At 57.4% G+C, this 27,254-nt stretch overlaps 9 protein-coding genes across 9 annotated transcripts; 6 read left to right on the top strand and 3 right to left on the bottom strand.

Annotated features, from left to right (window-relative positions):
• Positions 1-149: 149 nt before the first annotated feature.
• On the bottom strand, positions 150-1,798 carry M421DRAFT_56758 (uncharacterized protein; the record flags this gene model as incomplete). The annotated part of the gene is made up of 3 exons (XM_033595436.1): positions 150-1,459; positions 1,505-1,541; positions 1,589-1,798. 3 exons carry the CDS (start codon positions 1,796-1,798, stop codon positions 150-152), a joined length of 1,557 nt encoding a protein of 518 aa, XP_033451573.1.
• A 2,317-nt stretch (positions 1,799-4,115) lies between these two features.
• M421DRAFT_344580 (uncharacterized protein) lies at positions 4,116-4,665 on the top strand. Its single transcript, XM_033589517.1, has one exon. It carries the CDS (start codon positions 4,185-4,187, stop codon positions 4,518-4,520), a length of 336 nt encoding a protein of 111 aa, XP_033451572.1. The 5' UTR covers positions 4,116-4,184; the 3' UTR covers positions 4,521-4,665.
• Positions 4,666-5,877: 1,212 nt separating this feature from the next.
• Positions 5,878-9,059, top strand: M421DRAFT_417974 (MFS general substrate transporter). The gene is made up of 3 exons (XM_033591638.1): positions 5,878-7,197; positions 7,256-7,846; positions 7,898-9,059. Exons 1-3 carry the CDS (start codon positions 6,354-6,356, stop codon positions 8,593-8,595), a joined length of 2,133 nt encoding a protein of 710 aa, XP_033451571.1. The 5' UTR covers positions 5,878-6,353; the 3' UTR covers positions 8,596-9,059.
• Positions 9,060-9,643: 584 nt separating this feature from the next.
• Positions 9,644-10,908, top strand: M421DRAFT_417972 (NAD(P)-binding protein). The gene is made up of 2 exons (XM_033591637.1): positions 9,644-10,092; positions 10,147-10,908. Exons 1-2 carry the CDS (start codon positions 9,893-9,895, stop codon positions 10,775-10,777), a joined length of 831 nt encoding a protein of 276 aa, XP_033451570.1. The 5' UTR covers positions 9,644-9,892; the 3' UTR covers positions 10,778-10,908.
• Positions 10,909-12,027: 1,119 nt separating this feature from the next.
• Positions 12,028-13,694, top strand: M421DRAFT_99182 (MFS general substrate transporter; the record flags this gene model as incomplete). The annotated part of the gene is made up of 6 exons (XM_033598718.1): positions 12,028-12,128; positions 12,176-12,559; positions 12,613-12,862; positions 12,921-13,316; positions 13,371-13,491; positions 13,558-13,694. The coding sequence occupies 6 exons, from the start codon at positions 12,028-12,030 to the stop codon at positions 13,692-13,694; spliced, it is 1,389 nt and encodes a 462-aa protein (XP_033451569.1).
• A 215-nt stretch (positions 13,695-13,909) lies between these two features.
• M421DRAFT_344516 (ATP-dependent RNA helicase HAS1) lies at positions 13,910-16,277 on the top strand. The gene is made up of 3 exons (XM_033589516.1): positions 13,910-14,592; positions 14,640-15,673; positions 15,730-16,277. The coding sequence occupies exons 1-3, from the start codon at positions 14,048-14,050 to the stop codon at positions 16,026-16,028; spliced, it is 1,878 nt and encodes a 625-aa protein (XP_033451568.1). The 5' UTR covers positions 13,910-14,047; the 3' UTR covers positions 16,029-16,277.
• A 1,475-nt stretch (positions 16,278-17,752) lies between these two features.
• M421DRAFT_57079 (uncharacterized protein) lies at positions 17,753-23,068 on the top strand (the record flags this gene model as incomplete). The annotated part of the gene is made up of 4 exons (XM_033595466.1): positions 17,753-18,046; positions 18,083-20,386; positions 20,555-22,135; positions 22,184-23,068. 4 exons carry the CDS (start codon positions 17,753-17,755, stop codon positions 23,066-23,068), a joined length of 5,064 nt encoding a protein of 1,687 aa, XP_033451567.1.
• Positions 23,069-23,100: 32 nt separating this feature from the next.
• M421DRAFT_343822 (uncharacterized protein) lies at positions 23,101-23,817 on the bottom strand. The gene has a single exon (XM_033589511.1). The coding sequence runs from the start codon at positions 23,595-23,597 to the stop codon at positions 23,133-23,135; it is 465 nt and encodes a 154-aa protein (XP_033451566.1). The 5' UTR covers positions 23,598-23,817; the 3' UTR covers positions 23,101-23,132.
• Positions 23,818-25,046: 1,229 nt separating this feature from the next.
• On the bottom strand, positions 25,047-26,452 carry M421DRAFT_344160 (lytic polysaccharide monooxygenase). The gene is made up of 2 exons (XM_033589513.1): positions 25,490-26,452; positions 25,047-25,355 (listed from the first exon to the last, which is right to left on the bottom strand). The coding sequence occupies exons 1-2, from the start codon at positions 26,098-26,100 to the stop codon at positions 25,280-25,282; spliced, it is 687 nt and encodes a 228-aa protein (XP_033451565.1). The 5' UTR covers positions 26,101-26,452; the 3' UTR covers positions 25,047-25,279.
• Positions 26,453-27,254: the final 802 nt, after the last annotated feature.

The raw sequence follows: 27,254 nt of genomic DNA, 5'->3' as shown, positions 1-27,254 counted from the left end.
AGTCGTTGTTGTTGATCGGTACGCTTAGCTGTACCGCTGGATCGTGCGACGGCGGCCGAACGCAAGCGCAGGTCTGAAATTTCGGGGATCGTACTAAATCTTAGCCTCGTACCTCGCCCTTGGTCTCGTCCAGAGTAACTTTATCGACTTCAAGTCCATGTCTGCCAATCAGGTTTCGTCCAGCTAGCGCTCCGTGGAGGATGTAAGTTTGGACGTTGTCCGTCATCATGTCTCTCTTCCGGGATGGTGGTAGGCAAGGGCCAGCTAGGCCACTCTGGGTGTGTTAATGCCCGTGGTGATCTGGATTCGCGATGAAATGAGATGAACGACCTCATTGAGCGTGGTGATCTGGCCGCCTGTGGCATGGCCGGCAACGCCTCCGCATCTGGATCTTCCAAGACGCCATGCGAATGGTGGCTTGAGACGTGCGAGTTTCTGTCTGTGGTGAAGCGACCCAACTCAATATCATCGTAGTACTGGGCGCAGATCATGTCCGTTGTGTCTGCAGACTCTCGCAGGCCGCGACCAGTCGGCTGTGCACCGACGGCGGGTGGTGGTGACATTGTGACGCACACCTGTCTTTGAACCTGTACTCCACCATGATTGTCAACCGAGACGTCTGTATGAGGCTCGGACAGATAGCCGTCGCGGCTGTGTGCACTACTGCTTTTCGAGGAGAAGAAGTGGGACACTTTCTCCCTGAGCATGCTCGCAGAGGACTTGGTGGATTGAGTACCAGAGAGCTGACCCTTCTGCCCAGATGCCTCCGATCGTTTGGCATTCGAGGTAAGCTTCTCGTGGAAGAAGTACTTGAAAAAGACCTTGAGACAGGGTGCATTCGCACAAAAGCAACCGACGTGCAGCTCCAGCATGGTGGTAATGAAGAGATTCCAGGTGACCCAGGTGGAATCGTACGTGCCGAAGTAGATCTGCCAGCTGTAGTAGGCACGCAGAGCACCGAGTGCGGCCACGCCATATCCGATGGCGAAGATGCCAAAGAGTGCGATTTTCTGCCGTACTGGAATGCGTAGATTCCAATAGAGGAAGGTAGGCAATACCGCAGTGATCAGATCCTGGAATGTGGAGATGACGCATGCGGAGAAAACATCGGCGCCTTCGTTGAAGCAGCGGTACTTGTAGCCTTTAAGCACCAGGACGACGTTTGCTTGATCCCAAAACGCAGAGATGGGATCACATCCAAATATTGGCACAATTGTGAAAGCGACGGTGGATGAGGCGATGAAGGCGATTGTGATCCAGACGGCCCAGCGAAAGCGGTTCGAGACGACGCGAGAAGACAGGCGGCGATAGAATAGCAGGATCGATATCTTGATCAGACCGGAGGCAACGCAGAAGATGCACAAAAGTGCAAGGACGTATTTGCGTGTAGTGACACCGCGCTCGGGCTCTTTGAGGAAATCGATATCCCAAATATGACGATTGAAGCCGATGTTGGTTGCTACTGGGTGTTAGCCAAGCCGGAATAGTAGGTAGTAGACTTGACCTATTGGAAGCATGCAAGTAGCGGCAATTGTAGGAATCTGGTGATTGTCAGCGCAGTTCCTGTGGGAGTTGTCATCGAGCTTACAGTGCCGGCAACAACAAGCCAGTCATCCCAGCCGGGATTACGCTGATGGAAGATGCGAACCCAAAGACGTGCCATCAACATGGCGAAAGTAACCGGACCACATACGCAGGCGATGACGAAGATGGTGTTAGGTCTAGTTGTTGGGTTGACATAATTGGGCGCGGGCCACTTGAGGATCACCTCAATGGGAGGATGGAGTCCTCCTGGCATCTCGGTGATTGTAGGTGAGGTTGTTGCGCAGCGTGTAAATGCACAAGGAAATAAAAGACGACGAGTCCGGCGTTACGAATACCAAGCTGGGGGATGCCTGCCATAAGTACGCTGTGGCTGATGGAGACAGAACCGTTATGTGGACGTGGCTCCGGTGGGGATGAACGGTATCAAAGCTGCAGCAGTACGGAGGCCAGCAGCCCTTTCTTCTGCCAAAAGAAAGCGATGGTTTCAGCCAATACGCTTCAATATTTTCCGTAAAGCGGAAAAAGTGTACTGTTGCATCGGCACGATCGATGGGTCCAATGCATACTCGATTATGCGGTGCCACACAGGTATTCGATTGTGACAGCGGAAGTCTACATCCGGGGCTGCAGGTCGTTCGAACGCATGCTGCTGCATCCTCACGGGGTTCCATATAGGAGCCGGCACTTGAGTATGCAGGGTAGCCACTTAGCTATAGAGTTCACGCCGTTGCGAACCAGGAAGCCTAGCGTCCCGATTGGGAACATCACATTTGGTTCAAGGACAGCGGCCGCCCCAGGAACTGCGTGTCATCTCGCAAGTTCTTTGAACATTCTTTCCTTCAAACTGTCAGATTTGCTGGGTTCCTTCAACACCTGAGCGATTACTTACGTGGCGGTTGCAGTGATGATAAGCATCTGATACTTGCGGTATGGACTTTAAGGCAAGGCCGGGTAGTGTAGATTTGCCGGCCATGCGTGGGCGCAATACCGATAAGCGTGGCGACAACGCCCATGGCTACATAATTTCTTTTGTGTCAACGTCTCGAATCGAGCGGTTGCCGATGCAGGATTTCACTTTTTGGGAACCTCGAAGTGATTGCCACAAGGATTGCAGCGGACGCCATGCCACATGAGGTTTCGCTTGAAACGACTTCGGGATCTTCTGTCATGCACAGAAGGAACAATCGCCTTGCACAGGCCGCTAGCGACAATACTTACGGGCCGATGAGCGACAGCCGAACCAAATCCTTGGTGGCTGTACCTGATTGTGCGACTCTTGTAGCGGACAGATATCGTGTAGTCGTCAGTATAGTCGCTGAGAACCTAGCAGATGTCTATCCTCGTCTCGAATCCAGGTGAGTGTATTTGCGGGATGAGGGATAGAGAGCCCTGTCACCGTTAACGGCGTTGGGAGCGTTTCCCGTTGTGACCCCACCTGGAAGAAAAGCAATTGCTTACCGTGGGTTTTGCGGCGTTGTACATGATGATGCTACTTTGAAGAGCATGCTCGCACCCGGCTGCTTTTGTAAATGTAGATCCCGTAGAGCAGTTGTTGCGCAGGGTCAGGTAATCTTTCGAGTACTGCCAGATGAATGTTCCTGTTCAGTGACGTTGAAATGATCGAGCCATATGGTATGATGGCAAAGATGGGACGAGCAGAGTATTGGCCGCTTCCCTTTGCAGCCTTGTGCATGCAAGATTATACAGATCACACATATCGATTGGGTCACCGTGGGCCCTATTGCTATCACCGTGCCGTAGAAGTGACAACGTCGACGTCTGGACGTGTGAGATGGCCTTCAACACACCGGATTCGGATGAATTGACAAGGTTTCCTGGGCCCAGAGATTCCCGTAATTGTGCCAAGTCGATGAATCGAGATGACCTGTAGCACAAATACTCCAGAGGAGCCCACGCGGGCCACAGTAGCGTTATGTGGAGATATGGGTTGTGCAGTCTTCTTCAGGCGCTTCGAAAGTATGCAGAACACCTAATAAGCGTAAGCGCAGGCAGGCTCACGAATATATCAGCCCATAGTCTTGTTGCTGTGACCGGAGATTAAGCCCATGTCGGAGCTCTCAAATGGCTGTGCGTGCAACTCTTGCAAGTTGTACACGGCGTTTTGTGGGATCAATCTCGGATTGACGTCTGATGTTACCGCGTAGCAACGACCCGTTGTTGGTCAAAGAGTGACGATGGTGGTGTTTTGCGTAGATGCGGGATTTGGAGGTGTAGTCTTGCCCCTCGATTTTGCCTCGACGCTAATGGTGCCCATCCACACCCCTGCCTCCGTCAGCCTCGCTCGTTGTGCTGGAGAAGTCCCGCCTCAGCGTCTAACCTTATTTTGTACAAGCCATGTAGGTAGCCTGTCACGGTGGCTCCTCTAGTGATGGGGTCGACCATCATCCTAACATCATTTCATTCCGCTCCTCAAGAAGTGCAGCTGGTGGTAAACGTGTCTTCAGCAAGCTTCGGGGAAGCAATTCAGCAAGCGGTGCAGTCAGGCCGCTAATGCCTTCTACCAGGTACGGCTCTAGCTGCAGCCTTGACTCAGGAAGGTAAGTAGGAGAAGAATAGTGCACCGTCCTGTGACGTTAACTGATTCCAGGCTACGGATGTTGTAGATTACCTGGCCTACTATGTCACCCTCAGAATTGCCACGTCACCAACAGTGTCGACCAAAACCATCATGTGGTTTTTCTTCATGCGTCAAGCTCGCAATAACTGTCACAGCGCTACAATGCGTCCAGCGTGGCCTTGTTTCGCTCGATTCAAGCGCTGGTATCGAGCGTCTCTTGCGTAAGTGGGCGAGTCTGGAGGTCCTCTTCTTCAGCCACGACGGCAGCCCTATATTGACCCCGTTCAAAGAGCGGCTTGCTATTCGCTATCTCCTGACTCATACAAGTGGTCTTCCTACAACTTCCTCTTCACACTACTGCAATGGCGGCAACCACCGGGTGGGGAGTGACAGTTGATGCGCAGTTCAGTCGAAAAGTGTTTCGTACACTCACTCGTCTTCGAGCCCGGCTCAGTGTTTCCATACGGCCCTAGTCTCGACGTTGCTGGACTGATGGTTGCTCGTGCCAATGAATGCACCCTGGCGTCGTACATGCGGCAGAATATCTTCGACGGTCTCGGCGTGCACGATATCTTCTTTGTTGCGGCAGACGTAGCCGCTGTATAGTCGATGGAAAACTGCGCTGAGTTGCTTGCTAGCTAGGAGGCGACCATATATACATGTCCTGAGACGTGCTAGTCCAAGGTAGTCAACAGAGGTGACGATCAAGGCTATAGGACCGACTTGCACCGCAACATTCTTCAATATATCTCACAACAAAATGCAGGGGCGAACCCCTGCCCATGTTGATTCGACCCTCACCTGATGACCTCTTGTTAACAGTGATCCTGCCAGCGCTATTTTTAAGCAGCCAGTGGACGCAAAGGATGAATATGGCAGCGCAGGGCTGTCCGGCACGGCTGAGGACTATCTCATACTGTTGAAATCCATCCTTCTTGATGATGGCAAGCTGTTGACAATTCAGGGCGTAGACCTCATGTTCATATCCTCTCGTCAGATCAGTCCAGGGAATCTCTGCACAATCACTGCACTATGACAGACCTCGCAAAGATGTCCATGCGTGAAGAGTCTGTCGTGGGTGCCCCAGGGACCGGTGTCTGGGATCACGCACTTCGAGGCTTCTTCAGCTTTCGAATTCTACTTACCATAGTTGCAGTGGGTAGGAAGACCGAGCCCCAAGTGGTGGATCGGCAGGCAGGGCGGCACATGCGAGATCTACGCCACGCAAGTGTTTTCCCTCGACGAGGCAAAGTCGGTCCATCTTCAGGATATGTTTCAGAAGACGATGATGGAGAACTACAAGGTGCAAGTCCGCATACCTTGCACACCTCTGAGCATTAATAGGAGACAACAACTTCGTTCCCATGGCGTCAATACTTGGGCCGGCTCCAGGCTGCACAAAATGGCCTCGACTCCATATTTGTATTGCCATAAATGCAATCTCCAGTTACGAGTGCTCCATTACAACCAAACCGTACTGTCCAGGGATATAATGAAACCTGAACGCCCCTGCGACAGGAGGAGCTTCCTTCAGAATATCTCACATTTGAAGTAGAAACCATACGCATCTTATACTTCACGTGGCTCCATCAGCTCGCTCTTCTGCAATCCGCAACACCCCGAGATCTTCGTACGAAGGCGGTGATGATAATTCTCAGGGCTTCCTTACCCAGCGCGTTATCGGCATGACGTCACCACCCTTATTACGCCCGCCTCGAACCCTTTCCCTTGTCCAGCCTATCCAGCCTGTCCAGCAATTGCAAGCCCGCGACTGCTTACCGATATCGACGGCTAACAAGTGCCTACATACGGGACTTCTGGCAGGATGACGACGGTGGACCTGCAGGTATGCAACAACGATCGAGTTGTCGGGTGCACGTTCGGCGCAAACAAACAAAATTTGCGGAGCCGACACAAAGCGCGGCCGACAACGTCCAACTTATAGACAGCGATGAGCGCACAATTCAATAGGAAAGCTGTCCTAGGCCCTAAAGTCAATTGCAATAAGTAACCACAGCGAGGGTATCACAAACTACCGTATCCGGATACCGACAAGCAACACACTACGGCATATTGGTGCGCGTTAGTCTCAGCGCATCCACCGATCAGCGACGTCAGCGCCCGCAGAATCGGCCGCGGTACCACGGCGCTGTTTATCTCCTCGAAATTTCCGTATTTTTCCTGCAATTGCAACAGTACTTCGTAGACTGGAGGACTCCACGCACGCACAATGCAGGACTCTGATCTTGAAGTGCTACGCAACGAGGCGAACGCATCGCCAGACCGCTTCACGCAATGGGACCCCAATCGTCAATTTCGCCGCGAGTATAACGAACGCCACGGCCGCGACCCAACATATGAGGAGATCGTGCGAAATGCAGAAGCGAATGGACATTCTGTGCATCAGGATCCTGTAGCAAGCGCAACGGAGCCTCATGAAGAGCCACTCACATCGACCACGAGCAGGAAAATCGAGGAGGAGGAAGCACCACTGTCTCGCCAAACGACGTCATCTTCTACCAGCTCTGCCAGCTCGCGGAGTACTGCCCAGGGCGCACGCCTCGAAGAGATCCGCACCGCACGATCGTCGAATACACGCCCTCGAGGTTATACCGATTCGACGCAACAATCCAGCGGCACAATACTGCAAAGACACCCTACCGAGCGAAACCCAGTTGCTCTTACACGTATCGAAACACACCGCAGTCAACATGCTGGTACTGTGGGTGCCTCCCAGGTACCCTCGCGCCTTTCACGAACCATCACTCGCCGCAAGACCGAGAAGCCACTGCCGAGCCTAGGCGCCGGCAAGCCCTTTCCTCCACCTCTACCCGACCGTGAAGAATACGTTGTGGAATTTAATGGTCATGATGATCCACTGCACGCGCAGAACTGGACCACAAATAAGAAACTCGCCATGGGTGTTATGCTTGCTTTCGATGCGCTGAGTGCATCTATGGGCTCTTCCATCTTCTCTAGCGCAACTCTTCCTGTTGCTGCTGAGTTTGGCGTTGGCAGAGAAGTCGGTACACTGGGCACGAGTTTGTTCGTGTTTGGATACGCCTTCGGACCGCGTAAGTCTTCACACTCCCACTACTCGCTTTACGCGCACCCCCTGACTCTCAGATTTAGTCATGTGGGCTCCTATCTCCGAATTGTATGGCCGTCGTCCACCACTTGTCATTGCCGCGTTTGGTTTCTCCATCTTCACCATCGCAGTCGCAGTTGCCAAAGATATTCAGACCGTGATGATCTGCCGCTTCTTCGCAGGACTGTGTGGGTCTTCACCACTCGCTATCGTGGCAGCTGTGTTCGCAGATATGTTCAACAACGAAGTCCGCGGTCTAGCAGTTGCCGTCTTCTCCGCCACAGTTTTTGTTGGTCCATTAGTCGCGCCGTGCATCGGCGGCTTCATCACAGAGTCGTACCTTGGTTGGCGCTGGACCATGTACATCAGCTCGCTCATGGGATTTCTGACTTTTGGGCTTCTGCTCTTTTTCCTTGAGGAAACATATCCACCGGTTGTGTTGATTAACAAGGCTGCTGAACTGAGAAGAAGAACGAAAAACTGGGGCATCCACGCCAAGCAGGAGGAAATTGAGGTTGACTTCAAAGAGTTGATCATCAAGAACGTCAGCAGACCTATGCGCATCCTCTTCACCGAGCCAATCGTTCTGCTTATCACGATTTACATGTCCTTCGTCTATGGCCTCCTGTACCTCTGTAAATTAAGCTCCTCTCTTATCGGCAAAAGCTCCTGCTGACCCCCAACAGTCCTCACAGCATACGCCCTCGTCTTCCAAGGCGTCTACGGCTGGTCCTCAGGCTTCTCCGGCCTCGCCTACTTCGGCATGATAACCGGCGAAATGATTGCCTTCGTCGTCATCGTCCTGACCAATCCGCGCTACGTCAAGAAACTCAAAGCCAACAACAACGTTCCGGTGCCCGAATGGCGTCTACCCATCAGCATGGTTGGTGGCGTCTTGTTCTCCGGTGGCCTCTTCTGGTTCGGCTGGACCGGCTACAGCGGTAACGTGCACTGGATCGTGCCCGTTCTCAGCGGCCTCTTCACCGGCTTCGGCATCTTCAGCATCTTCCTCTCGCTGCTTAATTACATTGTGGACGCCTACCTCATGTTTGCTGCCTCCGCGATCGCGGCAAATACCTTCATGCGATCTATCTTCGGCGGTATTTTCCCGCTGTTCGCGACGCAGATGTTCCAAGGCATGGGCATACAGTGGGCATCGACGCTCATTGGGTGTGTGGCGGTCGTTCTGGCACCCATGCCCATCTTCTTTTATCTGTATGGTAAGAAGATCCGCGCGAAGAGCAAGTTTGCGCCTGCGCCGGATATTCAGCAGGAGAAGAGGAGGGACGAGGAGAGTGCAGGGAGTGATGAGAGTAGTGCCAATGGGAATGGAGATATATTTAGGGAGGAAGAGCAGGAGAAGGAGAGGAACAAGAAAGACTGAGGTGGAAGAATGCATTCAATCGACCATCTCACACATTCTGTTAATCCCAACATCAGACCAGTTCCCTTCCAAGCCTTGAAAGCCTCATCCCAACACTGACATGGTAAAGAGTAAAGTCCACCTGCGCTGCGCCACACCCGTACGCATCTTTCATTTAAAAGTCGCATTAACGACACTCTCCAAAAGTGGGTCAGTGGGCAATTCACACTTACAGGTTTGTCACTCACTCGCAAGGCTGCATGTGGCCGGGCGGCGCTTTGGTCAACGCCAGAGTCCCAGCCTCGCAGACAATGTGAGAGTCCAAAGATTCCAGCTACCGGTATTGTTATACCAGGGACAAACCTGCATAGAGGCGCTCATTCATGGCGCGATCCGATTCGAGCGGGAACCGACCTTGCGTGCTGAGGTACGTCCCTGACGTGGTGACATATGCAGTAGACGTAGACTTTTTTCATCAATAGACAAGAGTGCCTGGTGCAGTTGCCGCAATAGATGACGCGTGGTTGGACCTACCACAAAGGCTTTTGCTCACACGTTGGTCTGATCCATGTGATGTGCAAAGGCTCCATGAACGGGACAAAAGGAACTTTCGGGTCGCCATTGTCTTCATGAAGAGAGCCGTGGGAAATCTGGCTGATATTGATTCTGTCAGATCTGCGGCCGTTTGCTCCTTTTAACGCCAGAACGACACGCCTTGGCTGATGGTCTTGCTTCGTTGTTATAGTGCTGCGCTCAGCTTTTGTGGGAGATATGTAGGTCCAGTACCGGTAGATGATGCGTTTTGATCTTTGAATGAAAACATGAACAACAACTGTGATGACTAGTAACGAGATCGAGAGTGACTGACTGTAGAGGAGGAAGGGAAGAAGCTGCGACGAAGTGATGCATCAACGGCTCCAGATGCTCTGTAGTGGCCCTTTTCGAATGGACAGAATGTAGCCAACATCCGACCCTCTTCAGCATTCTGGACGGAGTGCCGTCTCTTGGAGAGGATGGTAATGGAGAGGAAAGTAAGCCGAGCGACTGCCAACTCCACATCACCCCACCTCAACCCTCGAAGCGGCGCGTGCCCCGCCATCGTCGGGCGACAACCGTCCGCAACACCAGGCAAATACCGTGTCGGTGACGTTGCCAACCAGCGGGGCTGGCTGCTCTCGTGAGAGCCTCATGTCTAAGATCTCCACAATACACGCTCGCTACACTTTCCCTGCTTTTTCCAGCATCCCGAGTACTTAATAGCCACCAGCTGACATTCTGAGTTCATCATCATCAGTAACTGTTCAACAATACCGCAAATATGTCCATGTCAATCGAAGAATGCCAGACCCCGCGCCCGGGCTTCCCCAAGCCGGTGCCAGAGGGGCCATCTAACGTCTTGGACCAGTTCAGCATGAAGGGCAAGGTCGTTGTCGTTACAGGTGCTGCGGAAGGCATTGGCGGCGCAGTCGCTGACGCTATTGCTGAGGCTGGTGGAGACGTAGCGTTGTGGTACAACTCGTGAGTGCCATATTCTTTATTTCATCCATGTTTAACATGAACTGATTAGTCTAGCAACCCTGAGGCGGAGAAGCGCGCAGAGCGCCTCGCAAAGGAGCACTCGGTCAAGACAAAAGCCTACAGCGTCAACATCACAGATCCAGAGGCCGTCAAGTCGAGCCTCGACAAGGTCGTCGCTGAGTTCGGCAGAGTCGATGTCTTCGTCGCCAACGCAGGGACTGGCGACTCGCAGCCCCTTCTCGAGCAGACCCTGGACGCGTACCGCAACCTGATGGCCGTCAACGTCGACGGTCCCGTCTACTGCGCCAAGTACGCGGGCCAGATCTTCAAGAAGCAGGGATTCGGTAACTTGATCCTTACCGGCTCCATCTCAAGTCACATCGTCAACGTGCCTGTTGACCAGCCCATCTACAACGGCAGCAAGGCTTTCATCACACACATGGGCAAGAGCTTGGCACGGGAGTGGAGAGACTTTGCTCGCGTCAACATTGTCAGCCCTGGCTTCTTCGACACAAAGATGGGTGCTGGACCACAGGTCATCACAGAAGGATTGAGGATGATCACCCTCGGGAGACAGGGTAACACCAGGGAAATCAAGGGTGTGTACTTGTTCCTGGCGAGCGACGCGTCAAGCTATGTCACCGGAAGTGACTATCTGATTGACGGAGGTTATGTCCTACCTTAGAAGCAGTGAGAGAAAGAAGAAAGAAGGAAAGAAAGTGAAAAGTTCACCGCCAGCCCGCGCGATTCCAACCTTCTGTGGTAACCTGGTTGCACATTTTTGTTGTAAGCCTACTGATCCGCCCTACTTTTCGCCCTTCACTGCGACCAACATGCCGTACAGAACGTTGCACCTGTGACTACCTTTCCTTATCTCGCACTCATCTCTACATCTGCTCCTCTGCTGCGGCCAAAAGATCTCAGAACCATGAAGTAAGCTCTCATAGCACTGGCAAAGATCACAAGCTGACCACGATGTAGGTATGACAGTATTGCTGTGTGTTCAGAGTTTACTAATCTAGATGAGATATTAGAAACCTTCCTCTCCCAACCATCTCGCCTCGGAAGAAGTCTGTCAAACGCATGCGTGAGAGTGCGAATGTACGTCACCTCTAAGCATGTTGCAGATCGATTGCCCATCGGCGTCGCACAGCTGTGCGTCAACGCTCCGAGAAGCGACATTAGCATGTGTCCTCAGCCGTGCTACCAAGGACAGTATCGCGCAACGATCTGACGACCGACATTTTGCCCGTGGTACAGGGAGGCTGAATGCGGAGTGCTCTGTAGCGTCGATGACGTCATCCCAAAGTGTCGTTCACACACTCGTTCGATAATTCACCAGTATAGCCCCAATCGTGTTTGCCGCGTCCATTATCGCGCAAGAAAGTCATGCGTCGTCCTGCTGAGGCCTCGCGTGTCGAACTCCTGTCTTGATCCCGATGTGGCGCATTGACTATCGGGGGCTGATTACTATACAAACGATCACCTCGGAAGGCGTTATTTTGTCAACAACAAGCGCCCGCGTGCTCACTAAACACTCGTTCTGATGAGTGATGAAACCGAGCGGCCACCCTATTGATGCAAGCTCCCATGCTGAGCGTTGCATGCGAAGCAGCGCTAGTTGTTACGGGCGAAGGTGCCATCTGCGAGGGTAGGCGGGGAAGTTGGGTCAAGAGTTCAAGCGTCGGGGGTTGGTAAGCGACTCGTTATAGAGTTTGAAGAGTATTTATACCACGATGCTGGACGGGGAGGGATGGGTAGTGTGGATTAAGTCTAGAGCAAGGCTCCAGACATCCAGAAAACATGTCCAAGATGGAATCCGAAGTAGAGAAGCAGACGAAAGAGCAGGAGACGAAAAGTAACGAGTCCCTCTCAACGACCATGACAGACACCGAGAAGCACGCTTCAGCTCTCACACCGCAAGCAGCGACCGCAATGGACTGGGACGGGCCAGACGATCCCGACAACCCCCACAACTGGCCGCTCTGGCTACGCATCTACCACGCCACAACACCCGGCTTCTTCGGTTTCGCCGTGTATGTCTCGCGTCCCGTGCACAAGTTCCGCGACTGACCAACTCCAGCACCTTTGGCACATCGGTCTACACCCCCGCCCTGTCAGACATCACGGCCGAATTCAGCGTGTCCCGCACCGCGGCGCTGCTGGGCATCACAGTGTACACGCTGGGGCTGGCGTTCGGGCCCATTCTCAGCGCGCCGCTGAGCGAGATGCACGGCAGGAAGATTGTGTACCTGCTCTCGTCGCCGGTGTTTATGCTGTTCACAGTCGGCGCGGGGTTCAGCAGGAGCTTCGCCAGCTTGATCGTATGTCGTTTCTTTGCGGGGCTGACGGGGAGTCCGGCGCTCGCTGTGGGCGCGGGGAGCAGTGCGGACTTGTTCCCGCCGCATCGGCGCGCGAAGATCACGGCGGTGTTTTTGATGGCGCCGTTTGCCGGACCGTCGCTGGGGTGAGTAGGCGGTGGCGGTATCAAACTATGCATCTTGTGCTGATGGAGCGTAGACCAGTCGTGGGCGGCTTTGCGGCGCAGTACAAGGGCTGGCGCTGGTCGCAGTGGAGTATCATCTTCGTCACGCTCGCCGTGTATGCCGCCTCCCTCCCGATGAAGGAAACCTACAAGCCCGTCATCCTCGCTCGGCGCGCGAAAGAACGCGGTCTGGAGTCCAAATCGCCCAGCAGCCCAGGCAGCGCGGCAGTGAAACGCGCAGTCATCGTCGGCCTGTTCCGCCCACTGCACATGCTCGCCACAGAGGTACCTTGCAACCGCCCCTCACTGACCGTTGAACGACCATCGAAACTGACGTCCGCAGCCAGTAGTCTTTTTCCTCTCGCTCTACACCGCGTTCGCCTTTGGCGTGCTGTTCCTCTTATTCGCCGCCTTTCCGTTCATCTTCGCGCGCCCGCCGTACCGCTTCTCCACCTCCCAATCCGGGCTAACGTTCCTCGCAATCGGGCTCGGTGTCCTCCTCGGCGGGCTCACGGGCGTGCTAATCGACCACTTCGTCTATCAGGCGCAGCATCGCGCGGCCTTGAAACGAGGGGCGGCGCACGCAGCGCCCGAGCACCGCCTGTACAACGCCATGGTGGGGAGTTGGGGGATCTTGGTGGGACTGTTCTGGGTCGGGTGGGCAGCGGCGCGGGGCGCGCATTGGGCCGTGGTGCTGGTGGGCAGTGTGCCGTTTGCATGGGGTAATCTGTGTTTGTTTGTAAGTTGCGCGTCGAGGCTCGCCGGGGGTAGCCAGCGGACTGACGCCATCTAGACCAGTGCGGCGCTGTACATGACGGATGTGTATGGCCCGTTGAACGGCGCGAGCGCGATCGCGGCGAATGGCATTTTCAGATATACCCTGGGCGCGGTGTTTCCGCTGTTCACGGTGCAGAGTAAGCTCCCCTGCGGCCGTGGAAGGTCTCGACGCTTTTAATTGTGAGGCTGACTGATGCTGATAGTGTACGAGGCGCTCGGCATAGGGTGGGCTACTTCGCTGCTGGGATTCTTGTCTGTGCTTATGCTGCCAATTCCGTGGGTTTTCTACAAATGGGGCCCGAAGATTCGTGCCAGAAGTCGCTATCCGGTGGTGATGTAGTCGTGTCGTGGACCGTAGTATCTGCCTCGACCGGAAGCGTTGCTGTCAAAATCTGCGATTGTATCGAGCATACTCGGCCGCGTGTATGGGTCTCCTAGACTTTGCCATGACCAATTATAGAACACGTTTACTTTGATTTACAAAAATAAAAAATGCACAAGGCAATGCGCATTCGACTTCGAGGTCGTCAGACGCGAGACGTGATTGGCTACTGCCGCGGGACCCCCATCAGGCAAGCGCGTCGGCGATTGAGGGTCAATCTCGCCGTCTCCACAACTTTTTTCTAGCGCGCCTGGTCTCGAAAAGTTCGCGACGGCTGCTGTGGCTCCGCACACACGACCAGCACATTCACCATGGGCGCGCAGGAAATCGAGGCCAAGAAGCGCAAGCGCAAGCACAGCAGCAAGAAGACGGAGGATGCAGCTGCACCGAAAAGACACGGCAACGGCGTAGAGAAGGCTGGCAAGCCCCGCAAGAAGGCCAAGAAGGAGCACACGCCCGAGCCCGAGGAGGACGATGCTGTCGCCGAGGGTTCGGAGGAGGAGCACGAGGAGGAGCACGAGGACGAGCACGAGGACGAGCACGAGGACGAGCACGAGGAGCAGGAAGAGGGAGGCGAGGACGAGCAGGTCGAGGCGCAGCTCAACGCCGAGCTGAAGCAGATTGCGAAACGGGCGAAGAAGAGCAAGCAGGCGGATTCCGACGCGGAGGCTGGCGAGGAGCAGAAACAGAGCGCGAACCCGAACGACCTGCCGCTGGGCACCTCGATGCCGACTGTCGAGGACCCCAAGCTGTTTTCGGAGCTCAACCTGTCGGACCGCACAATGGAGGCCATCACGGCCATGGGCTTCGAGAGCATGACCGAGATCCAGCAAAAGACCATCCCGCCGCTGCTGAGGTAAGAAGACGCAGACTGGTCGCCGGGCTTGTACTGACAGCGAACAGCGGCAAGGACGTCCTCGGAGCCGCGAAGACGGGCAGCGGAAAGACGCTCGCCTTCCTCATCCCCGCCATCGAGATGCTCTCGGCGATGCGGTTCAAGCCGCGCAACGGCACCGGTGTCATTGTGGTGTCGCCGACGCGCGAGCTCGCGCTGCAGATCTTCGGCGTGGCGCGCGAGCTCATGGAGAAGCACTCGCAGACGTTTGGCATCGTCATCGGCGGCGCCAACAGGCGGGCAGAGGCGGAGAAGCTCGTCAAGGGCGTCAACCTGCTCATCGCAACGCCCGGACGGCTGCTCGACCACCTGCACAACACACCCGGGTTTGTCTTCAAGAACCTCAAGAGCTTGATCATCGACGAGGCCGACCGCATCCTCGAGGTCGGATTCGAGGACGAGATGCGCAGCATCATCAAGATCCTGCCCTCGGACCGCCAGACAATGCTCTTCTCGGCGACGCAGACAACAAAGGTCGAGGACCTCGCGCGCATCTCGCTGAAGCCCGGCCCGCTCTACATCAACGTCGACTACCGCAAGGAGCACTCGACGGTCGAGGGGCTGGAGCAGGGGTACGTCATCTGCGACTCGGACACGCGGTTCCGACTGCTCTTCAGCTTCCTCAAGAAGCACCAGAAGAAGAAGGTCATTGTCTTCTTCAGCTCGTGCAACAGCGTCAAGTTCTACGCGGAGCTGCTCAACTACATCGACCTGCCCGTGCTGGAGCTGCACGGCAAGCTCAAGCAGCAGGCGCGCACGAACCGGTTCTTCGAGTTCTGCAACGCGTCGTCGGGCACGCTCATCTGCACGGACGTGGCGGCGCGCGGGCTCGACATCCCGGAGGTCGACTGGGTGATCCAGTTCGACCCGCCCGACGATCCCAGGGACTACATCCACCGGGTGGGCCGAACGGCGCGCGGCAGCCAGGGCAAAGGGCGCAGTCTGATGTTCCTGCTGCCGAGCGAGGTTGGGTTCCTGAAGCTGCTCAAGGAGGCGCGGGTGCCGCTGGTCGAGTTTGAGCTGCCGGCGAACAAGATACTGAGTGAGTCACGGATCACGTTGGTGCAGGGAGATGACAAGGCTAACAGCACATGACAGACATCCAGTCGCAGCTCGAAGCCCTGATGGCGAAGAACTACTACCTCAACAAGTCCGCAAAGGACGGGTACAGGAGCTACCTCCAAGCCTACGCGTCGCACTCGCTGCGCAGCGTGTTTGACGTGCACAAGCTGGATCTCGTCAAGGTGGCAAGGAGCTTCGGGTTCGCGACGCCGCCGCGCATCGACATTAGTCTCGGGGCGGGAATGGGGCGCGATAAGAAGGTCGAGGGCCGCAGGGCGTACGGGAGTCAGCCGCAGCAGGGGAGGAGGCCGATGAAGCCTGGGCGCAGGTTTTAGGTGGAGCGGGGGGATGCATTCAGGGCGTTGAGGTGTTGGGGGTCGATAGCCTGGGTGTGTATTTTGCAGGTTAATGTTGAAAAGAGTGACAGCCTGGATGTGTCTTGCACGTTGATGTTGAAAAGAGTGACAGCCTGGTGTGTCTTGCATGTTAACGTTGAATAGAGCGACAGCCTAGGTGTGTCTTGCAAGTTAATGTTGAAAAGAGCGACAGCCTGGGTGTGTCTTGCATGTTAATGTTGAAAAGAGCGACAGCCTGGGTGTGTCTTGCATGTTAATGTTGAAAAGAGTAACAGCCTGGGTGTCTTGCATGCTAATGTTAAAAAGAGTAACAGCCTGGGTGTGTGTCTTGCATGTTAACGTTGAAAGAGCGACAGCCTGGGTGTGTGTCTTGCAGGTTAATGTTGAAAAGAGTAACAGCCTGGGTGTCTTGCATGCTAATGTTAAAAAGAGTAACAGCCTGGGTGTGTGTCTTGCATGTTAACGTTGAAAGAGTGACAGCCTAGGTGTGTCTTGCAAGTTAATGTTAGAAAGAGTGACAGCCTGGGTGTGTGTCTTGCATGTTAACGTTGAAAGAGCGACAGCCTAGGTGTGTCTTGCACGTTAATGTTGAAAAGAGCGACAGCCTGGGTGTGTTTTGCAGGTTAATGTGTTGAAAAGAGCGACAGCCTGGGTGTCTTGCAAGTTAATGTTGAAAAGAGTGACAGCCTGGTGTGTCTTGCATGTTAATGTGTTACAAGGTCCAACAGCCTGGGTGTGTGTTTTGCATGCTGATTAAAGTGTTTGAAATGATCAACAGCCTAGTCACGTTGCTCTGCACATTTGATTAATCAAGGCGTCAAAGCCTAGTTGCGTCTTTTGCACAGGAATTGCGTCGGTAGGGCTGCGGCTCGCTCGCTCGCATGCAGACGCATCGCCGACGTATCGCAGTGGTGCGCAGACGTATCGAGGCTCGGGGCGCGCGCAGACGTGTCGCACACTCGCACACTCGCAGACGAGTGGTGGTGCGTTGTCAAGCGCTCACAGAGCAGAGTGCCAGGATTGCGGGCGGCGAATCAGCGCCAGTCGGCTCCTCCCGCCCTGGTTCCGCACCACTCACCCCGGGCAACGCGGACACTGGGCGTCATGGTCGGAGAGCCGATCATTCGCCAGCGCGCGCCCAAAAGCAACACCTCATGGCAGCTCTCCACGGCAGCGCCAGCGTGCGGCGGTGGGTTGGCCACGGCGAAGGAGAGAATGGAGGGTGGAGAGTGGAGAGTGGAGAGTGTTGGACGGTGCTGGACGGTGCTGGAGAGTGCTGAACGGCGCTGGACGGCGCTGGTTTGGCGAGCAAATGCTGCCAGCCACACTCCCGCTCGCACTCCCGATTGCTGGGCTGGGCGCCAACAAAGAGACAGTTTGTCAGTGTGTGCTTGTGCAAGGGTCGCGCGACGGGACCACGGTGGAGGGGCTGGGAGGACCGCACATTTCCTGCTGCTAGCGCAGAGCCGCCCCAGCGCTCCAACCCGCCCAGTCCCCAGTCCCCAGTGTCCACACCCTGCGACCAACAGCACCAACGGCGCCCTCACCACACGGCCCGACGGCGAGCGAGGTGCTCGCTCGTTTTGCGCCGACGCTGCATTCTTACTGTCGCAAAGTAGCGACCCGTCCACGCCATCCACCGCAGACCACCATGGCCGCGCCCGGCACCCCGTCCGCCTGCTAGAATCCTCCCGGGTTCGACAATGGGTTTTGAATCTCGTCCACCTCTCCCGGCCCCGACAGAACCTTCGACTCTCAGCTCCGCAGACCGCGACGACAGCCCCCTCCGCGACGACGTCGACACCAACGTCTCGGCGCGCACCGACCGCACCTCGTACAGCATCCCCGAGGACGGCACTCCAATCACCATCAACACGACCCACCCGACCGCCACCAAGGCGTCGCTGCACAGAAAGTACCCGAGCCAGACGAGCCTGCTGATCGAGTACTTTGACGCCGGCAAGGAGAACAGCGGCCAGTCCCGCTCGCGCCCCGCCGTCCGCGTCCGCGTCACCCCCAGCTCGCGCAGCAAGAACCGCCCGGGCATCGACCAGGTGCACGTCGCCCAGGCCCCCCGCCACGCCACCAAGCCGGCCTACACCCGCCGCATCTCGCTGCAGCCCGCGGCCCGCGACCACGGCGCCCCGCCCCGGCCTCGCGACCTCTCGGACGCCTCGACCGTCTCGTCGCTCCCGCCCGTCGACATCGAGGTGCTGCACCACGCCAGCGACCTGTCGAGCGACCGCCACTTCATGCCCATGGCCATGACATCCGACGTGTCCTCGATGCCCGCCGACAGCATGCTCGACGGCACGCCGCAGATGCTGCCGCCCGCACCCCGCCGCAGCCGGAGCCTGGAACGGAGCACCGTGCTGACCGACTCCAACGCGGCCGAGTCGCCCGAGCTGCTCAAAGCGCCCGAGCACGAACGGACCAGGAGCACGAGCAAGGACCGCATCACGCAGCGCGTCATGGAGAAGCTGCAGCAGCAGCAGCTGCAGCAGCACCAGCAGCACCAGCAGCACCAGCACCAGCACCAGCAGCACCAGCACCAGCACCAGGCCGAGACATCCTCCAGCAGGACACGAAAGTCCGGCAGGGATGAGCTGGCTTCGCCCCGCAAGTCGTCTCGGCGACACAGCAACCATGGCCGCGGAGAGGAGACCAGCACCATCAGCGAGACAGAATCGAGCTTGCTTTCGTCCAGCGCCGACCGCAGATCGGCCGTCCCGTCTGTGCGCTCAGGCGTCTCCACCACATCCTCCATCAACAACCCCAAGCTGCTCGCCACCGTCGAGGATGCCATCCGCCGGCTCATCCTGCCGGAGCTGAACGCCCTGAAAGAAGAGAACCGCACTTCGAAGAACAGGGACAAGTTCGAGCGCATGTCGCGTGACACGGGCGCCACGTACGAGACGGTCGAGGCGCCAGGCTCGCGCGATCCGTCCGCGTCACGCCGGCGCGTCTCCAAGTCTTCGAGCACACCAAACATCACCGGTGGCAAGCCCAAGCTTGCCGTGGAGCGCCTTGAGAAGCCCTTTGAGATGGCCTCGGACAAGTCGAGTCGCAGGGAACGCAGATCGAGCCGGGGCTCGACTTCTGACCGCACGGAGCGCAGCCTGGCCGACTCGACGTCCAAGACGGCGACGCGCGAAAACTCGCACAAGAGGCGGAGCGGCCGCGCTGCGCGGGAGGCCGAAATTGCTGCGCTCGCCGGGTCTGGACTCACTGCTGCGGCTCTGAAGAAGCACACGTCGCGCGAAGAAGCCGCAGAGGACCGCAGGCACAAGAAGAAGCACTCCTCGCGGAGCAGTCCGAGTCGCTCTGCAAGCGTGGCGGAGAGCATTGAGCACGACGAGTACGCCAAGGATGTACCGCCTCTGCCGTTCATCCAGAGCGAACTCCACGGCTCTGAGCTGACGCGCGATTCCATCCTGTCGGCCGAGACGGAGACCAAAGGCCGCTCGCGGTCGACTTCCAAGTCGTCGACCACCACGGGTGCAGAGACGCCGCTGCGACAAGTCCCGCGCGGGTTTGCTGCCTCGGGGCCGCACACGCCGACCAGGGCCGCGCCGACCGGGCTGCAGCGTACCACTGGCACATTGCATGGCCACCAGTCCATGGAGGATCTCCGTCTGAAGTCTCCCATGAGCGACAGGAGCCACGGCTCCAGATCGCGGGGTGTGGGCTCCGCCAGCCTCGAAGCTGCAGCAGCAGCCAAGGCTCGCGCCATTGAGCGCTCCGAGACGCAGGCGTCGCACTACGAGATCATCGGCACAACGCCCACTCGCAATCTCAGCCCGGTCCAGAGCGAAGCCAGCTACCGCGAGCATGTGCACGCGGCTGGCTCGCCCAGACATGTGCGGACCTCCCGAAGCGCTGCATCCGTCTCCTCGCTGGGGAGGCAGGTGGAGCGGCAACCGTCCAACCTGTCCATTGGAACGTTGGAGTCGACGGCGAGCACCAAAGCTGCCCGCACCCGCAAGCGGCCCCAAGGCGTTAACCTCGAGAGCGTGCGATCCGCCATGGGATCCCCTCAGACGCCAAAGACGCCGCGTGACGCGGAGCTCTTCTTCGAACAGAACCACGAGCAGAACGAAATGTATCGGAGGGAGTTGGAGGAAAGCTCCCAGCTGTCGGAGAACTACCCCGTCAACTACAACCGCCTGACCAACTACACCGACGACAGCGAGGGCGTGCAGTACCTCGATCAGGATCAGATCATGGACCTCACCCATGGAGGCATTCGCAAGGTCGGCGCCAGCCCAGAGTACGTTCACACGCCGCTTGCAGTCGAGTCTGCTGTGGCCTCGCTGCACGAGCCATCCTCCATCAGCGTTCGCTCTTCGGCCGTCTCGAGCCCGCTGAGAGAGCCCGTCTCGAGTCCGCTGAGAGAGCCCGTCTCGAGTCCGCTGAGAGAGCCCGTCTCGAGCCCGCTGAAGAAGAGCCGTCTGTCGCAAGTCAGCCCCGCGCCGAGCCAGGACCAGATCTTGCACATTGAGGAGCACGAGATCCCCAGCGGAGAGCGATGGGGCGCGCTTCGCGACAAGGCTGAGGCGCTGGCGCACCAGCCACATGTCCAGGACAACTCGCCCAGGCAGAGCATTGCTCAGTCAATCGATGATCAGCCTGAGATGCACCATAGCGCTTTCCCTGTTCAAGACCACTTGATGCCTGAGATTGGATATGGCATGGATGACGAGTCTGACATTTCTACGAATCCTTCCATCATCCAGGGGCCTCTCAACGGCGGCGATGGATACTACGACCGCACCGACGGCTACGACCGCACCGACGGCTACAACCGCACCGACGGCTACGACCGCACCGACGACTACGACCAGCGCGATCGCTCATCCACCCGCCAGTCCAGCGGGCACGCGTTCAACAAGGGCGCCGCGCTCGGCGCCGGTGCTGGCGCCGCAGCTGTTGCTGCGGCAGCAGCTCATCATCTGCACAACCGCAGTCCGTCGATCGACCAACAGCACCAGGCCACTGTCGAGGATGACTACGAGTCTTACACTGGCGATTCGTTCGTTGGTCACGAGGGGCAGCCCGACTACGCCCAAAGCAACCGCACGCCCGTGTCCGGTACGACTGGATGGAGAGACGAAGGCTACCAATCAGCTAACCAACGTGAAGGCTACACGCCTCAGAGCCGCAACCACTCCAAGGTCTTTGACGACGAGTTTGCTGACGACTACGACGAGGCTCCGCTCGGTGGCGGGGACGTGTTTGCCTCCAACGCCAAGCATGGCCGCCACTTCAGCGCCAACTCTCACGGCACGGCGTCTCCCCTCTACGACGCTGCAACTGGCAAGGGCATCGATCGCATCCAGTCCAAGGACATTGTCGCGCTCATGGATCATCTTACCGTGCGAGATGCGCAGCGCAATGCGAGGGACACGGAGATCCTGGTCACGCTTGTTCGCTCCGCGGCGGAGATGCGCAACCAGCTCGATGAACTCAAGGGCTTCATCAAGGTGCAGGACAACATGATCATGAACACCACCGAGAAGCGGGTCGACGTTGCTGAGCAGCGCATCCTGGGCGGCCCACGACCACTGCCTCAAGCGTTTGGTTCGTCGCGCGGTGCTCGATCGGCGTCCGACGACCTGGACGCTGAGGCGAAGAAGAAGAACGTGTTCAAGCGCGCGCTAAAGGGCCTGAGCATGAAGGGCGACAGCGACATCAAGAACATTGAAGCCATGCTCATGCAGCTTCTCGGCGACGTGGAAGGCCTCAAGCAAGTCCAGCAGCTGCAGCTGGACCAGGGCAACCGCACAAACAGCCTCACGTCGTATGAGAACTTGAGGGCTAGCGGGGATCCTGGCTACGAACCAGAGGGTCGTGCCAATACGGACAACTCGCCGAACCAGTCTGGATACCTTTCGAACCCGGCCTCCTCGTCGCGTCGCATCAACGATCTGCACTCTGGCTACGACGTTGTGCAGACGAACCGCATAAGCACGGTACACGAAGACGACGAGGAGTATCTCGAGCGCGAGCCGCGATACGAGAATACCGAGCGCATGACGACTCCCACGCAAGAAGCGTACCACGGCAGGAGTCTGTCGCAGGAAATGGTGTCGCCCCCGGCGGCGAGGACCAGCCAGAGTCAGAGCCAGAGTCAGAGCCAGAGCCAGAGCCAGAGCCAGAGCCAGAGCCAGAGCCAAGAAGACACACCGAAGAAGAACAAGCACAAGTCCGCCTCGTCGTCAATCTTTGGCATCCCCAAAATCTCGCGCTGGTCAAAGACCACCTCCTCAACCGAGCCGCGCAACAGCGTCGAGAAGCGCCCGTACTCTTTGCACTCGCGCTCCTCGTCCCAGAAGAGCTACGACGAGTACGACGACGAGTACTCGCAGAACGGCGACCACGACCGCCGCCCTCGCACCGCCGACGACCGCTCCCTCCGCTCCCGAGAGTCGAGAGACGACCGCTCGTTCCGCTCCTCGGTGCGGTCCCCCTCCCCCCTGATCCCAGAGGACGCAGAGTACGAACTCGAAGACCCCAAGTACCACGCCCACCGCAACAGCCTCAACCTGCAGCACCCGCAGCCGCGCGCAGGCCCCACGGGACGGCACCAGAACCACCTCGAGACCGAGGCGCAGATGTACATCCCGGACAACGTGAGCGGCGTCAGCGGCTCGGGCATCGCCAGTCCAGACTACGATCAGTGGGGCAGCATGCCGAGTCTGGCACGCAACCGCATAAGCGGCGCCAACACCAGCCACAACCCGGGCAACCTGTCGCCCATCTCCAGCGATGGCGGGTACTCGGGCCACAGCGCGTCGGAGCAGACGGCGCGTGCGCAGCAGAAGCTCGTCGACGACGGCCCGCTCATCCCGCCCAACGCCGGCGTCCTCGCCGGCTACGGCCAGGCACGCAGCATGTACTCGAGCCCCAACGAGTTCGGCTCCCAGGGCGTGCTGACGCCGCTCGCACCCATCGCGGAGGTCAGGTACAGCCTCGAGACAGACAGGGGGCACTTGAGAGTGAGTCGAGCCGCCACATAACCAGCAACAACAATAACAACAACAACAACAACGACGACGACGACGACGCTAACTCCCCCAGGGCTCACCCACCCCCTCTCCCCGCCCCAGCAGCGCACACCTCCGCGCCTCGGCCCAGCAGAGTCCCCAGCGCAAGATCACAGGTCCCCGACCCATGGGGCCCCGCAGCCCGGCGCCTGGCGCTAGTCCCCTCCGACAGAGCCAGCAGCCCGAGCAGTATGGTCAGAGCCAGCAGCTCAGCCGCGACGACACGGTTATCCGCCGTCGACCGGCGAGTCGTGCGGATACAGAGTCGTTGCTTACTTATACGACGAGTAGGGATGGGAGTGATGATGGGCAGAGCGAGACTTTCTAGGGGCGTGGCATGGATGGATGGGGGGTGCGATGCTAGACTCGTCAGAGAACATGGAGACTTTGGATCTTGGTCGTGGCGCGGACCTGTGTCCAGACAGCGCGCAGGCGAGGCGAGGCGGGGGGGATATATGTGTGCTCGCGACACGGTGCGTTCATGGTTGCAGAAGCACTGCATAGGTTCGCTGGGAATGGCGTTTAGGTCCGTCCATCATATCGTTCTCCCGTCCTAGCGAGGAAGGGGATAGGGATTGAATAGCGATAGGGGTAGGGGTAGGGATTTGATAGGGATGGGGATAGGGGTAGGGATTGATAGGGACGGGGATAGGGGTAGGGATTGATAGGGATGGGGATATATACCACACGTGTGTAATGCATTCCTCCCCGGCCCGGTCTGTGATGGAGCGGAGTGATGGAGCGCATTGAACGAGTGAACGAGTGAGTGATCCAGCGGAGAAGAGCGGAGAGGAGGGGAGGAGATATAAAGATGAGTTGTAAAGTTGAGTTACACAACCCCCGCACGTGGGAACCACGCCACAGCTGCGCTTGTAAAGAATGAGAACGGAGTGCTGTTGAGACTTGTTCGGTCTGGTCTGATTCTCGCGCAAACTCGTTGATATTATACTGCGATGCGACTATATCTCTGCCCAGCAACCTGTTTAGACAGTGTCATGATGGGTCCGTGGTAGGGCTTGCGACGACCTCCCTGAGGTCTGAAAGCGTCTACAAGCCCACCACAGGGTCTGACGTTGTAACAAAGAAGGTTCCATCGAGGCCGGCTGGCCGTGCAGTGATCCACAGAGGCCGGGAGGCATACTGACACTGTACTTCGGCTTTGCAACCCAAGTCGCAAGGTATAATAAGCATGCATCCGGCCCAGAGCACGCCAGCACTCCCCAACCGACGCCCGAAGCGAAGGAACTCGCAGTACGAGATGCCCTCACCAGTGCGGCGCACCCTCGCCAAAAGTAACCTACTTGGCCAATAATCTGGTTTCTTCTGGACGCGGTGGTCAGGATACAACAATACCCCAGCTGCAGCGACCTGCTGCGAAGAGACGTCGCGCCCTTCGACGTGAGCGGGGAGGCGAGTCGTGTCTGGTGGAGGTGGTTTGTTCCATCGTGACGGGATGATGGAGCTTATTCATACACCGCTTAGTGCTGTCATCAAGACGTCCGCGAGGAGTGCGGTGCATGCTTTCTGCTTGGCTTGGAGGGGGGTGGCGGGAGCGGGTGGCGAGGGTCCGGGCCGGTGGGGATTGCTCGGTGGAGGGGCTGCGGTCGTGTGGTGTGGGAGGTCTCGGTGCCGGTTGTCGAGAGTCTGATCTGTGAGCAGGGTCGATCAGGGGGTGGTGGTGAGGGGTGTGCGGTGTATGGGATACCTCGACGTAGCATCGACTTGGTTCATTACATCACAAGGCACATGAGCATGTCTAGCAGCGCATTTCGGAATCCATTCATGGTTGTATATTTACAAAAAAGAGTAATGCTACTCAGTAGCCGTCAGAGAAGAAGAGGCGGGGCTTGATCTCTCCGAGATCTCGCTATACCCTCTCCAAAAGGGAAACCGATCAAGATGCTGACGTGACGCCTGGCTATGCAGATGACAAGTCATAGAAGTAGTCTTACACTATCCACATCCGGGAGGCGAGGAACCGCTTAACCGAAGAAAGAGCGGGCGTGGCGGCGGACCTTGGAGGCACCGCTGGCGCCAGTGGTCTCCTTGAGCCAGGCAATGAACTCGGCGAGGGTGAACTCCTCGGGGAGAGTGGAGGAGCCGGAGCCGGAGCCGGAGGTAGGGGCGGGAGCAGCAGCGCTGGTGGCAGCGGGAGCAGAGGAGGCAGCCTCAGTGGGGGTGGCCTCAGCGACGGCGGAGGTAGGGACTGCGGAAGAAGTAGGCGTAGCGCTGGTGGCAGCCGCAGATGTGGCGGCGGCCGACGAGGCGGGGGCAGCCGACGAGGGAGCGGGGCTTGAGCCGGACGAGGCGCCGTCCCAGACAGCGGGGCCGGGGATGGTGTAGGATGTCGCTCCCGAGTAGATGTCGAACAACACACCAGGGTCTGTGGCGGAGTATGCCTTGGTCATGTCGACACCGGCTGTGGGGAGAGAGGCCGAGCCGGAGCCAGTGACCTTGATCTGACCACAGCCGTTGTAGAACTGGGCACCACCCTCGCGGTTGCCCTCGTGGAGAGCAAGGATCTCAGGACGGATCAGGTACTCACCAGCGGCGAGGTCGGGGAGGGTGATGGTGATCTTACCCTCGTTGGCGATGAAGGTCTCAACGGCCCACTTGCCGTTGGTAAGACCATCCTCGAAGAGCTTGGTCCAGACGGCACCCTCACCGTTAGAGGCAGCAGGGGCAATGTAGACCATCACCGGGCCCTTGTGGGAAGCAGCGATGGGCTCGTCGGCGTCACCCTCAGTGGAGGCGCCGTCGTTGTGATGCCACTGGAAGGTGACATCAGAGCCAGCCGCGACCTCGAGGGTGTCAGCGGCAGCTGTGCCGCCGTTGCAGGTCATGGCGGATGAGGTGACATCGAGAATGGGGTTGTTGCCGTTGGAAGGAGTGCGGACAGCGAAGTGCTGGCCCTGGTCCTTGCCGTCAATGACAAAGGACTGGAAGGTAGTGTGGGCAGTAGCCAGCTGGGCAGCGGCGAGAGCGACAGCGTACGAGTACTTCATTTTGAGGTTGGTCGGTTGGTTGTTTTGTTGGAGAAACTGGTATAGTCGAAGAATGGAAGTCTGAAGAATGTTCGAATGGATAGTCGTCGAAAGTGAGCGTATGCTAAAGAGCGTGTGAAAGAGTGTGAGCGTCAAGCCTGCCCTTCTCTAGGTGCGAGCCGTAAGTTTCTTATACACATCCCGCGTAGTCGGCACAGCACTGGCTCCACGGTCGTAGCGCCGTCCTGGAATCGCCAAACCGGGGCTGCCGTCTTTGCCAAGCTCATGTCATCTACCTTCAACGTGCACTAGCGCCAGATCTGGCAATGTGGCGCCATCTAGTCGCCGCAGGACATTGGATTGAGGCTGGCGGGATCCTGCGGCCCAGAAAAGCCCATGTTGGTGTTCTCGTGGGAGATTGCCTGGGTGTCGCTTCGATGCATGTTCCTGGACGCTTCCTGTCCCCGATCCTGATCCGCAAATGGCGTTTGAAATGACGAGAAACGTGAAACCTCACAAAAGGCTTGGGCGGTAGAGCTCCACCCTGTCCAAGGCGTCAAAGGACGCATCGTGCGCTGCTCATGCCATCGTCGTCATGCCGTTACAATATTTCGATGGCTTCTTGCTGTTTGTTCTACTGCCTCGTCGTGAGGAAATTGCACAGGCATCCTTCACGTAGTCGCGAAATTGGCTAGCGAGGTGGCTGCAAGACGTGCCAACACGTATCAAGGAGTGCTGCCCGCCTTGTTAGCTCTGTTCGCCCTTTGTCTGTGGACCTCAGTCATGTCTTCGAAATCTAGACGCTTTCGAGTAAACAGGAGGAAATGGCAATATCCATGACCAGCGGGAACGGAGCAGATTCTCCGTTTGGCAGCGGTGGGTCCACTTCTTAGCTCCTGTCATTTGATGTTTCAAACATGTTCATCAAACAATCAATAAACTACTTCGCGTCCACGCTGTAGATCTTGAAGGCGGTCGTTTACTTGCCGGCTCTTTGGTGATGTTGAGCGCAGAGCACGCCTCGTTGTCGCAGTACGTCCAGTGCTTTCGCCAGTCTCTGGCATGTTGTCCAGACTCTTCGCTATTGACGGGTCGTTCGTTCCACTCATCTCTTGTCGCTGACGCGTGTTGAGCGGCACGAAATTGATTCTCGTGCAGGAGCGCGGCGTAACGCT

The sequence above is a fragment of the Didymella exigua genome, assembly GCF_010094145.1.
Source record: "Didymella exigua CBS 183.55 unplaced genomic scaffold M421scaffold_6, whole genome shotgun sequence".
NCBI classification, from domain to species: domain Eukaryota; kingdom Fungi; phylum Ascomycota; class Dothideomycetes; order Pleosporales; family Didymellaceae; genus Didymella; species Didymella exigua.
The sequence above is the reverse complement of the archived record's forward strand: the minus strand, read 5'-3'. Positions and strand labels throughout refer to the sequence as shown.

Coding starts and splice junctions, on each gene's coding strand:
- M421DRAFT_344516 (XM_033589516.1), top strand. CDS start 14,048: ATGGGCGCGCAGGAAATCGAGGCCAAGAAGCGCAAGCGCAAGCACAGC. Junction 14,593..14,639: donor ACCATCCCGCCGCTGCTGAG/GTAAGAAGACGC, acceptor GACAGCGAACAG/CGGCAAGGACGTCCTCGGAG. Junction 15,674..15,729: donor GCCGGCGAACAAGATACTGA/GTGAGTCACGGA, acceptor AGCACATGACAG/ACATCCAGTCGCAGCTCGAA.
- M421DRAFT_417972 (XM_033591637.1), top strand. CDS start 9,893: ATGTCCATGTCAATCGAAGAATGCCAGACCCCGCGCCCGGGCTTCCCC. Junction 10,093..10,146: donor GTAGCGTTGTGGTACAACTC/GTGAGTGCCATA, acceptor TGATTAGTCTAG/CAACCCTGAGGCGGAGAAGC.
- M421DRAFT_343822 (XM_033589511.1), bottom strand. CDS start 23,597: ATGCAGTGCTTCTGCAACCATGAACGCACCGTGTCGCGAGCACACATA.
- M421DRAFT_417974 (XM_033591638.1), top strand. CDS start 6,354: ATGCAGGACTCTGATCTTGAAGTGCTACGCAACGAGGCGAACGCATCG. Junction 7,198..7,255: donor TGGATACGCCTTCGGACCGC/GTAAGTCTTCAC, acceptor TCTCAGATTTAG/TCATGTGGGCTCCTATCTCC. Junction 7,847..7,897: donor CTATGGCCTCCTGTACCTCT/GTAAATTAAGCT, acceptor GACCCCCAACAG/TCCTCACAGCATACGCCCTC.
- M421DRAFT_344580 (XM_033589517.1), top strand. CDS start 4,185: ATGTCACCCTCAGAATTGCCACGTCACCAACAGTGTCGACCAAAACCA.
- M421DRAFT_344160 (XM_033589513.1), bottom strand. CDS start 26,100: ATGAAGTACTCGTACGCTGTCGCTCTCGCCGCTGCCCAGCTGGCTACT. Junction 25,356..25,489: donor GTCGACATGACCAAGGCATA/CTCCGCCACAGA, acceptor CCCCCGCCTCGT/CGGCCGCCGCCACATCTGCG.